The sequence below is a fragment of the Amphiprion ocellaris genome, chromosome 3 (assembly GCF_022539595.1).
Source record: "Amphiprion ocellaris isolate individual 3 ecotype Okinawa chromosome 3, ASM2253959v1, whole genome shotgun sequence".
In the NCBI taxonomy this organism is placed as follows: domain Eukaryota; kingdom Metazoa; phylum Chordata; class Actinopteri; family Pomacentridae; genus Amphiprion; species Amphiprion ocellaris.
Window position 1 is genome coordinate 17,284,806 of NC_072768.1, and position 13,282 is coordinate 17,298,087.

General features: G+C 40.0%; 1 protein-coding gene across 1 annotated transcript; it reads left to right on the forward strand.

The window, feature by feature from the left end:
- Window positions 1-8,794: 8,794 nt before the first annotated feature.
- avpr1aa (arginine vasopressin receptor 1Aa) lies at window positions 8,795-13,015 on the forward strand. Its single transcript, XM_023284194.3, has 2 exons — window positions 8,795-9,873; window positions 10,618-13,015. The coding sequence occupies exons 1-2, from the start codon at window positions 8,925-8,927 to the stop codon at window positions 10,899-10,901; spliced, it is 1,233 nt and encodes a 410-aa protein (XP_023139962.2). The 5' UTR covers window positions 8,795-8,924; the 3' UTR covers window positions 10,902-13,015.
- The last annotated feature ends 267 nt before the right edge of the window (window positions 13,016-13,282 follow it).

The window sequence follows — 13,282 nt, forward strand, 5'->3', positions numbered from 1 at the left end:
GTGATTCTCCGTGTAAAAGTCGACACCCATATAGACACCCATTATATATAACAGCCTCTTTATAGCCTCCAGGCTTTGAAAGAGGCTCAGTTGGCAACTAATAGGTGGAAAAGCCTGCAGGATTTAAAGGTGGTGGATGTTTTTATTTGTTAAATTAATCACATTTTTACGTAATAAGAGTTGCGAAAAGGTATGTCTAGTCACAGACAGCAGTAATCCCACAAGCATTTCACTGAAACTCAGAAAAGAAAACAAATAAGAAGGCGGAGACAGAGAGAGTGACAGGGAGGAAAAGAATCTTTAAATAATCAAACCAAACAGTTTGGATTTTAGACACAATTTTTTATAAATCTGCTTCATGGTCTAGTTGCCCAGGGGGTTGATGTTATTGGGTCACAGTGTGTGGCTTTAGAGAAAAAGCAGTGAGAACATTGCTGTCTACTCTCCTGATAGATGACACGTTATGTCGATGCCTCCAAGTTTCCCATAAGTTGTGATTGCAGGAACCAATGGATGCATGTCACACACTCGCCAAAAAACTCACCCACACATCTTTAGAATTTCCACTAAGCTAATTTATCTTCACATAAATAACTCAGCTGTGTTGTGCTGTTTATGTTGGATAAAACTTTCTCACCATGTGTATGTACATCCTTTAAAACGTCTCAATACAGGAGTTTCTGACACTGATCATAACTGTGACCGAAAACATTATACAGGCCAGGAAGAGCCTTTGAGGAATCAGGTGGTGGTGAAATAATTTCATCTGTAAAGATCAAGGGTCAGTTTCTCCCTCTTTGGTTTAGGTAAGAGATTATTTTTTCAGTGAAAAGCTTTCAATCTTCAAGCAGCCTCAGCTTTCTGACTGATACTGACAGCGGGAGTGGTTTCAAAGCATTTTCCTGAAAGATACGGGGGGAGTTTTGCTCACGCAGATAACAACGTGATCGTACCTCAGAGCAGATGTTTGTAAAGAAAAAAGTAGAAATAACCTGACCACACAGCAGAGAATGTTGCTTTCTTATAATGTCCCGCATTAGCTGTGGGAGTGGGTCAAGGGTGATATAAAAGACTATTATCTTGAAAGTGCGGTCAGTTTAGATTACTGATAAGTCTTGCAAATGTAAATCAGGTTAAATAATCAAGATTGTCGCATGGGTGATGCCTCTGTAAACTACGTCTAAAATGAGATAAACTCATCAGACCTTTACCTTTTGGAATATGAACACACTTTGGCAGTATTTTACTTCATGTTTCATCTGCCTTCTAAATAGTCTTGGTCATAATCCAAATAGAAAATGTTCTCGACTGCCACAGATGAAAGACATGATTCTTTCATTTGTGATTTTAATTTTGTATCCCAGATATCTTAAAGGACATGTAGTCAACTTTATTATTAGTTGTGTTCTGTTGTACTGGCAAGAGCAGGAGTAGTAAACATTGACTGTGTTTTAATTATTATTACTAAGGCTGCTGTTGTCCACATCAACCTTCCTTAGTGCTACCAGGGAATAATGCACCTGTTAGAAAAACAGTCATGAATGAATGAATCTCTAAAAGATTTCATCTTTCCAGTAGTTAGCTGACGTAAGAGATGGACCAACCAACTAACCAACAGGTTCGCAGACTCACATTACCATTTCTAGAGTCACACTGCTACTGTGGTTAAAATCGCAACTGCACTCCGGACGCACACCACAAAAACTATCCAGGATGGTCTCAGTGAACACAACAAAGTGTCCACATCCTCACCTGACTTCCAAACTCCCCAGATTTCAATCTGATTGAGCATCCACAAGACACAATGGAATAAGCCCGATCAATGGAGGCTCCACTCTGCAACCCTCCAGGATCAGTTGCCAAAATTTAGTCCCGCTTCCAGACACCACAGATCACCATCATGTCTCATGTCCACGCTCTCTTGGTCAGATCTGTTTTGGTGACAGGAGGGGGACCTATGCAATATTAGGCATGTTGTAATATTCTGGCAGATTGATGTATTTCCTAATGGAGATCTAAGTGAGATTGTGCCTTAAGTTCTGCTTCTTGGCATCTGTTTTCTTGAATGAATTGTTCATAGTTTTACTGTTAAAGAATCTCTGTGAAAAACACAAACAGTGATGAAATAAGTATTCAGACATCTTACTTAAGCAAAAGTACTAATACTACACAGTGAAAATACCCCACTGCAAATCAAAGTCCTGCATTCAAATCTTTACTTAAATAGAGGGGAACTAAGTACGATCGGCAAAATTTGCCTAAAGTATATCAAATGTTCAAGTATATGTTCCACAGAAAAACTCCCTGCCAGTATTTCACTATTTTATATGATGTTTCCAGATTAAATACTACTGATGTGTTAATGTGCATTTAACTGTAGATGTTTAAAGTTGAGCTTAGTTTAAGTGCTTAATATATTGTTGGGTAGTTTATAGCAGTGTATCGCATTGTGTAAGATCACATGCTGGTAGTGCTGCTGCCCTGTGAGATTACTTATCTAAAGATCTGTTCCGTATGAGATCAGAAAAACATTCCCATTTCCAGCTTTGTGACATGACATATTCCAGCTAATCCACAAGGGTTTTTTAATAGTTTGTATATCTTAAGAGGTAGGAAAATATTCACAGCCCATAAAAGCAGCACTTAAAGACGTTGCCAAAAGTTTCATACCTTGTTAACAAGTTCACATGCTGTTTTTATATGCTGGACGACAGTTCATTGACAAAATAAGCACTCGTGGCTGAGTATTTCCTCTTGAAACTGTTGTGTAATGATGACAGTCTGAAAAACATAGATTTTCATGGTTTTATGTGTTTGAACCAATAATTCATTGTCTGTTTCAGCATTCCTCCTCAGCATTGGTTTCCAGTTTGAACATGTACGGCTGAATGACTCCAGTATTCAAACATGCCATTGTGTAATTTAGAGCAGTTTCACAATGTTTGAGCAGAGTTGTAGGTGAGCTGGTGTGCTGGAGCTGCAGCGAGCAGGGAGGGATGGGTAAAAAAAAGAGGCGAGGACTTCATGGATCTGCACAATGAGAGGGAGCAACATAATTACATTGCAGCACTGTAGCTAAAACACTGTATATGAATATTGTGTACTATACATTACTAAACACTATAATTATAGTTCTCTAACAAAAGAGCAGATTGTTTGAAAATGTAATGAAATGTGAAGAGAATTCTGAGAATGCTAATGGATCTTGCATAAGACGGGATCAGACTCCCATGTCCGAGTGAGAGCAGAACAGCAGGTCATTACACAGGACGAGTAGATGTGAAGTCCACATTAGGCTGAGGAAATGATCTTGAACATCTTGATGACTGACCGAGAATATAGAAACCATTAGGTGCAGCAAGGTTATTTTTGTTTGCTCAAATAAAGTATGGCAGTGCGGGATGTTTTGAGAGAAAAAAAATCTACTGTGTTTTCTTTTTCTGTGGATAAAGGAGTGATTTCATATCTAAGGAACAATATTACGATTCACAATAATGTGATAAGACCTGCTGAAAAGTTGCCATCACACAGCGATCATTTCTCCTCTGTTGTTACTTTAGAACAGCATCTTAGGGTTGATGTTGAGAACACGACAAAACAAAATGAGAGCTATTCTGATCTTGTTCTGATAACAAGAAAGACAGAAAAGGATTTTGCTTTTCAGCATCTAAAGCACAATTGTAGTTGAATGACTTTTACAAAATTGTGTTAGGAGAGCACATCACGACTCCATCAAGTCTTTGTACAGAAAGTGAACAGAATTATGTTAGAATATCTGCACAACATGCAATGAGAGTTCAGCTTTTGTACTTGTAATAACATTTATGTTTTTTTTTCAACACTGGCCTCAGATACAGTTACACAATGGAAGTCGTGCCATAAATAGCCTGCGCTTTTAACTCAGATAGTGACCAGATGTTGTATTGCAAGGGTTAAGATAGTGGAGAAAAGAAATGATTTGCAATGTAATTAACACATTTTCCTTGTGTTGATAAAAATCTTATCATGGTGCAAAATGTAGTATATACGCTGGTCAGTCAGAACATTAAAATCATTTGCCTAATGTTCTCTTTCGAAGTCTCTTTTATGCTGCCACAACATCTCTGACCGTCCAGGTCATGGACACAGGACCTCTGGAAATGTCCTGTGGTGTCTGGCACCAGGATGTTTGCCGCAGATCCTATGGGTGATGTGGGTTTCTGGGTGGAGCCTCCATTAATTCAGATCGTTTCGGCACATCCGGTAATTGCTCGTTTGGATGAAATCTGGGGAGTTTGGAGGCCAGGTCAACGCCTTGAGCTCTTTGTTGTGCTCTTCGAACTGTTCCTGAGTGGTTTTTCATGGCAAAGTGGCATCAACAAGAAAGTAGAAACCAAAGTTTCCCTACAGAGCACAGAATGATAGGTGTCATTCACTACTTACGGCTCTTTCTGCCTCAGTACAGGAACAAACATTCTTAAGGACCAGTCCCATCCTGGAAACCATCTGTTACACCCAGTACTGTCAGTTAGATGCCTCAGGTCTATCTCCTCCAAAGCCATAAGAGGACTGAACCCTGCCAAACACTCACACTAACCGAGTGCCTACTAACAACTTAACCGCTACTTTATGCACCTTGAATTTATTTACTGAAATTACACGTTTACATGTGGTTACATACAACTGCACCTTTTCTTTAATTTTAGCAGTACTTAAGTCATACTTTTTAATTTGTGTTCAGCAAGGTGTAATATCTGGAAGTGCACCATCAGTCACGCTAATGTTTGGTAATGTACCACATAAGCTATCTTCAAAAGAATACGCTATCCCACCGTTTTCACAAAGGCACTTCTACTGGATGTTTTATTTCATATTTTCACATTTCTTAATGTACTTAAAAATGTCTGATTGTGTGAATACACTGATAGGATTGCTAATTAATTCCATTGCACAATTCTATTCTGTTCTATTCCATTTACCTTTCAGTAACTATGACACTGTGGCTAATTGTAAACATGATTTCTAGGAGGCAAGTATGGCTCAGAGTCACTGACACATTGAAGCACACTTTGTACCATGTTTTTGGTCATTTCTTTCTATTTTAAACTCATGTAATTGTCCTCTGTAGCTATTTAATTGCAGTTATTAAGCTTTTTATATGGCAGATATAGCTAATTGGCCTCGCTGCACTGCATGGCCTTTTAAAGTGCCTCACTGTTCTTTGAAGTGTTCTATTATATTTCCCACCCCTTGTAGGTCCACAAATTTAAAGAAAGATGTATTATGCATTCATTTGTATAAAAAGGAAACTGGTGCTTCAAGACAACTTCAACACAAAATTCCTGACAGGAGAGAAAGGTGACATGAGACAGAAGTAGCTACTCTGTAGTGTTCATTACATCATCGATGTAGGTCGGAGTTTCATAACTAATGTTGGTACAGATTTAAATGATTATAAACCTGAATGTCCTGTTTACTGAAGCACTGATTTAACATCAGCCTCGAGGTCAAAGAAGAACACATAAAAGTACATATAAACTTATATAACGAATGCGTTATTGGTAGCCTCTGTGGAGATGCTGCTCATTGTCATAACTTCAACCATAAAGTAAACAGATAATTAAATCTTTTGTTTGACGTGATCTTCTTCGGTCTGCAGTTGCCCAGGAGACAAACAGATTTATGGTTTTATGAATACTGAACATGCAGGTCATTGACCTTCGCAATTTCTTCTTACAGATGCTTCTTCGCTACACCATAATCACAGTATATGTTGAATAGGGGGCATAGCAATAATGCATGAGGTGTTGAAGATATAAGCCAGACTGAACTGTGCTGTACTGTATACAGTACTAGGAAGCTTGTTAGAGCAGATGTTCCTTCCATGCATGAAGTTACATATGGCTGTGATGTAAACAAGGTATATAGGCCAACATTAGATAGACTGTTCAATTTTTTAAAGCTTATTGTTTTGTAATTTAGCACATCATGATCATTACCGACATATTCCTCCAAGTAGATGAATAAAAGATGTAGCCATATAAAGAAACATTAAAATTTGCTTGAGGTAAAGATAAAAATTACAAAAGGTTCTGAATACGACTCTAAATACCAAATTTGGGACTGTTTAGCTGATTAAAATGTGTAATGGTGATTATTTTTGTATTCACAAGACTTTCTTGTAATGCATTTAGGCTAAAACTAAGATATTACTTCATAAAATAAGAATCCTCAACAAAATATGTTCATCCCTGGATGAAAAAATTATTCCAGAGAGTCTGAGTGGTTCTTAGACAACCTTAAGCCTGTGTGTAAAAGTGGAAACATCACAGAAATGATACAGACTGACTGCTCTGACTACCGGAGACACAACTTGCATTCCCATGATTCCTGAGCCCAGACACACGGCCCGCAGTTAAAGATGGTGAGCAGAGGCTTCATGTTCTGTAGCCACTGAGACAAATCAAGCCTGGAGCTGTAATAACAGCACAGGACATCTCTGGTGAGACGCATTCAAAAACAGGACATGAGGGTAAACGTGGTTGAGTCCACCATAACGGGAGACATCCGCTCAAGGATGGACAGATAGAAATCAGACACGTAACAGGGCTCCCATGGGAGGAGGCTGGTTAGCTGGTCATGTGGAGCCCACGGCGTCAGAAACTTCCCCTTGCTTTGAATCTTATGGAAAGATTAACAGAGACAGATGCAGGGATGGTTGAGAAAACATCATTATAACGCTAAGCCGGTTCAACCAGCCAGGAAGTATGAGGAAGGTGGCTCCAGTGTGGCCTGCTCACTACGAGGGCCATCGGAAATGAAAGAGAGCAGATTTGGACGGTGGATGCTATGTGAACACAATAAAGATAACTAACCTCACTATCAGCACATAGATCAGATGAGCAGAACGGCTCAGAGCCGGTAGCCAACCGTATGCTTTTGCAATGGAAACTGTAACGTGTAATTTACATTACGGGCCACTTGGAAACTGAGGCAGCATCACTAAAGATGCAGGAGCAAAGAACAGATGCAAGGGAGTGACACTGGAGAATCGATCCAGAGGATATGCGGGAGTCAGAGATAACAGCGAAAAAAGTTGTAAAAGACAATGTTGGTGACGCAACCTAACAATTTATAGTTCATCTTCACTGTTTGTTTTGATTTTGGTAACATGGCTGAATTTTTGACGCAAATTGTTCAGAATGAGGCTGTCTTCACCGTCGTCTGCTGTTCTCATGGATGCACTCCAAGTTTCTCTGCGTTCATGTTGAGTGTGAGTTTTGCAGTTCCAGTAAGTGTGGTGTGGAAGCTGGAAACCTCTCGTGCTCATAGAGCTGACAGCTGTGCATCAGTAGATTCTGTTTTTTAAAGTGAGTGTGAATTAGATGAAGTAATTAAAAAATATATATCTGACACAAATTACTATTCAAAGAGTACAGTATAACTATGTTTGGTCATCTTACAAGGGTTTAATAGGGGATGACTGAGGGTTAAAATTACAGGAAGAATATGTCCCGGACATGAGATATATGCACCTCTCAGATTTCTGCTTCCCTGACAACATTTTCATGCCGAATAAAACTTTATTTGCATGAAAAGTTATATTTGCAATGCATATACAGTATCTCTGTTAATGTGGTAAACACACAACAACTGTTTTCACAGGGTCTCTTTCCCTTTCTTGAGAGCAGTTCCACGGTGAGGTCTGTGGATCATCCACAATAACCAAGACATTGTTTTGAATGTTGAGCACCACAAACCAAACCCTGTGTAATTCAATTGCATCGAGTTGGAAGATCTAACCACACAAGATCGTAAATGGAAAGACGATGAAAAGCAGATGATACCTCTCTAGAGGCTCATTCTGTAAAATGCAACCAAAAATGTGAATAAGTTGAGCTTGTACAAGGCAGAGCCACATGCTGGCACACATCACACAGACTTACAAACACAGTAACAAATCACACAATGCCTCCTCTGAACATTTTTAAAGAATAAAATGTATTTCTTCCACTCTGAATAGTCTGTTTAGTTTAAATGTGACTACATACGCAACATTAGGTCTGGACAGCTCAACATTGCTCTAGGCCTTGAATGGAAACCGTCTCTGTTAGTGCACCCTGTTGAAGTAAATGCAGAGTCACAACAGAATTACAGTACAACGTGCTGAATACTTTCATTTCACATGATACTAACCATATAAAACATGTCTTGAGATAAGATGACTGCACTTTGGCTGTAAACAGTGAACTGTATGACTGTTTTCATGCAGCACTACCAATATTTCAAATGTACTTATTTAAACGTTGTGTTACTCAAGCCACGGAATTTTGAAGTTGTGTTTTGTGTGACTTTAATGCCCAGAAAGCTGCTGTCTGTACATGTGGCCTGAGCTATGGTACGACTGAGGGAGCTGTGGTGGTGTGGAGGTTGCGTGAAGCACATAGGGAAGGGCTTGACTGCGCACTGCAAAAAAGTACTTGTATGATTCATTGCATATTAAGTGTCAAACATATTATTCTTTAATCAAAATTGCCAAGCAAGACAAGAAATAGCAAAAATCAAACCGTTGAACGTTGTTTTCTTGTTTTTACGAATTTAATCTAATGCACTGTTGTGTCTTTACAGTTTCAACAAAACGTGTCTAATACATTATATAACTTGCATTCGATTAATTTAAAACACTCCTTGTTTATGCCCTATCTTGTTTCCAAACGTACCACCACACCGAATAACTCGTGGGCGTCTTGTTTTTTGCAGTGCATCCGCTTCACGCACACGCAGTCTGAAATTTGAATCGCGTTTAAAAAGCCCCAACAGCAGCCACAAGTCAGACAGCAACAGATCCCCGTGTGTGAGCATCAGGTAGCTCCATATACGGGTTGGAGAGGCACTTCACAGCCCCTCTGGCACTTTATCTAAAGGGCGCACAGAGGGGCAGTGCCATGCACACTCCTGACAGTGCGCTGCTCCTGAGCGGAGAGAACCAGTCTGTGGTTTTCAGTCTCACTAATGACCTGACGATGGGAACGTCTGGGAACAACACCGTCCACCCGAACGGATCTGATCCGTTTGGGAGAAACGAGGAGGTGGCTAAGTTCGAGATAATGGTCCTGAGCATCACCTTCGTGGTGGCTGTGATCGGGAATGTGAGCGTCCTGTTGGCGATGCACAACACCAAGAAGAAGATGTCGCGGATGCACCTCTTCATCAAACACCTCAGCCTGGCTGATCTGGTGGTCGCCTTCTTCCAGGTGCTGCCGCAGCTCTGCTGGGAAATCACCTACCGCTTCTACGGTCCAGACTTTCTGTGTAGGATAGTGAAGCACCTCCAGGTGATGGGGATGTTTGCGTCCACTTACATGATGGTGATGATGACCCTGGATCGTTACATCGCTATCTGCCACCCTCTGAAAACCCTCCAGCAGTCCACCCAGCGCTCATACATCATGATCATCTCCACGTGGATGTGCAGCCTGGTGCTCAGCACCCCACAATACTTCATCTTCTCCCTGAGCGAGATCGAGAACGGCTCGGACGTCTACGATTGCTGGGCGCACTTCATCGAGCCCTGGGGCGCCAAGGCGTACATCACCTGGATAACCGTGGGCATCTTCCTCGTGCCCGTTGTCATTCTCATGATGTGCTACGGGTTCATCTGCCACACTATATGGAAAAATATCAAATTCAAGAAAAGGAAAACGATGTCTGGGGCTGCGAGCAAGAATGGATTGATTGGAAAGAATTCAGTCAGCAGCGTCACAACTATATCAAGAGCCAAACTGAGAACCGTTAAAATGACTTTCGTGATAGTTCTGGCGTACATTATCTGCTGGGCCCCGTTTTTCATCGTGCAGATGCGGTCTGTGTGGGATGAAAACTTCCAGTGGGCTGGTGAGTGCTGATCAAATGAAATCAATTCTTACTCCGTTTCAGAATTTTACCAGTCTAGAAATTATGTGATTTACAGCCGAAGAGTAACACGGAGGCAGTCTCTGGACAGTAAAAGAAAAAACAAACCACTGTGCGCAAAGAAAATTCCAATTACGCACAGCCTTTACGCACGAACTTATTTGGCACACAAAACCAAAACTGTGTATAAATAGAGTAAACGTGACTTGAAAAACAGAAGAAAAATGTCTACACTAATCTATTGTTTACAAGCCACTTCACTGAATAACAGGGTGAAGCACTTTGAGCCTTGGACAACATGAAAAGCTGTTGTTTAGCTAGAAATCCCTGATATCATCACTCTAGTCTTCCCTTTTAAAAATATTAGAATGTTTACCTCATTCCCTAAGAAGCATCACAACAATATCACCAAGTTTACATTGATGTAACAAGGGTTTTCATTTTCTTTCCTGAGACAAAGTCTGTGTACCTAAACAGATTCTTCCTCTGATATCAACAAAATGGCACTAGATTCATAAAGTCTTAATATAAGTTGGATTTTTAACCGGGGTTTTTATAATCTGAGTTTTTGAACTGTGTTTTGCCAGTTTCCTCTTCTTAGAAGAAAAGCACTTTACTTTTAAACACCAGAGGAATTGGGTTTGACAGGCGTCTCTGCAACCTTGCCTGAACCAGATGTTTTATGGATAAATTACCCTTTTCCTCTTTCCTCCCACTGCTCTCTAGATTCTGTGGACACAGCAGTGACTCTGTCTGCACTCCTTGCCAGTCTCAACAGCTGCTGTAACCCTTGGATATACATGATCTTCAGCGGTCACCTCCTCCAGGATTTTGTGCACTGCTTCTCCTGCTGCCACAAAGTGAACACTGACTTCAAGAAAGAGGACTCAGACAGCAGCCTCCGCAGGACGACGCTGCTGACTAAGATATCAAATCGGAGCCCAACAGGCAGCACTGGCAACTGGAGAGAGCTGGACAATTCCCCCAAGTTCTCCGTTCAGGCAGAGTGAACGCATGTCTGGCAGTGGCATTGAGATACACATTAAATGCCAGCTCATATTAACTTTGGACAAGACTGATAAAATGTCCCCCAAGCTTAAAAATTAAAGAGAAAGTTAACCCTTTTGCTTGAAACACATGAAACAGTGAAGAGATATTAAATGATATTAAAATTTGCCACAAAAACACAAAATATGGACACATTAACTGTGGATCTTTGGCTGGATTCTATGTGCATACATGTTTTTTTAACAAAACTTGAGCAAGAATGTTAGAGAAGCATCATAATCTGGAATATAATCGTAATTTGTTTTTAAAAAGCAAGCATTAGTCAAGTTCTTTAGACTTCCAATGTGATTTCTTTACCAGTGCTTTTAAGAATCTGGAATCCAGATGCTTTTACTGGTGTTTGTGTGTCCCTGCAGGGCTGCCAAACACCCTTTCCTGTCAGAGTGTTTTTAATGATAAAACTTACTTATAGCAGCCAGGGGCTCCAGCAGTCCATTCATCTCTAAGTAACCAAGCGCCTTGTCCTTTGTGTTCAGCTTTCCATTGTGCTGTTTTGCTTAGAATCACATTTTAGTGACTTATGTAAGTCGGACTGAAATATTTCCTTTGACCTAACACACAAAAAGTAAAATAACAGAAGAAAAGAAAGAAAGCAATCATAAATGTGGGGTACATTTATCATTTTGGTCCTTGCGTGTATCCACATTTTTATAATTTGCTCAAGGTGTTGTTTCATGCAGCAGCTGGCGGTCCTTTATGAGGTTCACCTAATACCGGCTGCCATTTCTTCTCAGCAGAGGTAAATGGGATCCCTTTCAGAACAGAGGCATATTCACCTACACACACACATACGCACACACACAAGCGAGGTGCTTTGATGAAGAGAGGCTGACCGCTGCTGCAGGAGTCTACCTTCCCACAGGCTGTTCCCAAAACGTTGTGGAGAAGCTCTCACATTCCACACAGAACACGTCAACACTCTTCCTGATTTTTTTCCTGACATCCTGCACCATTGGGGGCTTTGTGTTTTGGCTTCATTTGCACTCAATACAAAAACAATTTCCTGCACGCCACCATAATGGCTGTCAGACCACAATGGGAAGCCTCAAAAGAACATACATATTGTATTAACATCGTGTATATTGTATCAAGATTGTATATATGCGAGCGTTCAAAAGTTTGAGGTCACTTAGAAGCGTCCTTATTTTTGAAAGAAAGGCATTTTTCAATGGAGATAACATTAAATTAATCAGAAATACAGTCTAGACATTGTTAATGTGGTAAATGACTATTCTAGCTGGAATTGGCTGATTTTTAATGGAATATCTCCATAGGGGTACAGAGGAACATTTCCAGCAACCATCACTCCTGTGTTCTAATGCTACATTGTGTTAGCTAATGGTGTTGAAAGGCTAACTGAGGATTAGAAAACCCTTGTGCAATTATGTTAGCAAACGAATAAAAGTGCAAGTTTTACATGAAAAACATGAAATTGTCTGGGTGACCCCAAACTTTTGAACAGTAGTGTCTAAATTGTGTATATGTATATGTAGCCTATGTGTACTGTGTACCTCTATATGTACATTTCTCTCCAAGTGTATAGTGTATTTGTGCATAAAAGGCACTTAAATATCTGTAAATACAAGTATTATATGTAAATTTGTTCAATATGAGTTTTATTTGTCTGTAATGGCTTGTGCACATTGAAAATAATCTGAATATTGTATAAATATACGCTTAAATGCACATATTGATGTAAATATTACACAGACTGTGTCCCGTGTTTTCAAAATCAAGACATGGAACATTTCATTGTTTATGTTGTGCAACCACAGCAATGTGCATGTGTGGATTTTTGCTGGAAATTGAGCAACTGGTGAACTTACATGTTGAGCCAATCCAAGCACTTCCAACCTGCCAAGCTTTGGGATTATGCAACACTATGACCTTTCAATTGAATACAGTGTGAATGGTACATTCCGCTAATGGGAGACTTCTTCTCGACAAGCTGTCCATCCCCAAAGACCTCAAAATATATTACCAGGTAAAACTTCTCATAACGTAAATGTCCCAATACAGTTGTTAGCAAGTTGTGCAATAAAGTCGTAAATCATTACACTGAAGGCCCAGTTTATCCATTGGAGCCCACAAAAACATGTTAGTTGCCTTTGCTTGATCAGTCTCTGTAAGATTTCCCCAGTCACCCCCAAGATAGTAAAGGTGAACAAAATATTGCTTGTGGAGCTCATGTCATTTTAAGAATTCTGTGAAATAGTTCAACATCCATTTTTTTTTTTTTTTTTGCTTTCTTGCAGAGACTTAAAAAAAAGAAGATTAATACGGCTCTCAAGTAGAGAATGTTCAGTAAATGTGATGCCACATG

Bases quoted from the DNA above. Each gene is read 5' to 3' on its own strand.
- avpr1aa (XM_023284194.3), top strand. From the start codon at position 8,925: ATGCACACTCCTGACAGTGCGCTGCTCCTGAGCGGAGAGAACCAGTCT. The intron at 9,874-10,617 runs GTGAGTGCTGAT...ACTGCTCTCTAG, and splicing joins TGAAAACTTCCAGTGGGCTG to ATTCTGTGGACACAGCAGTG.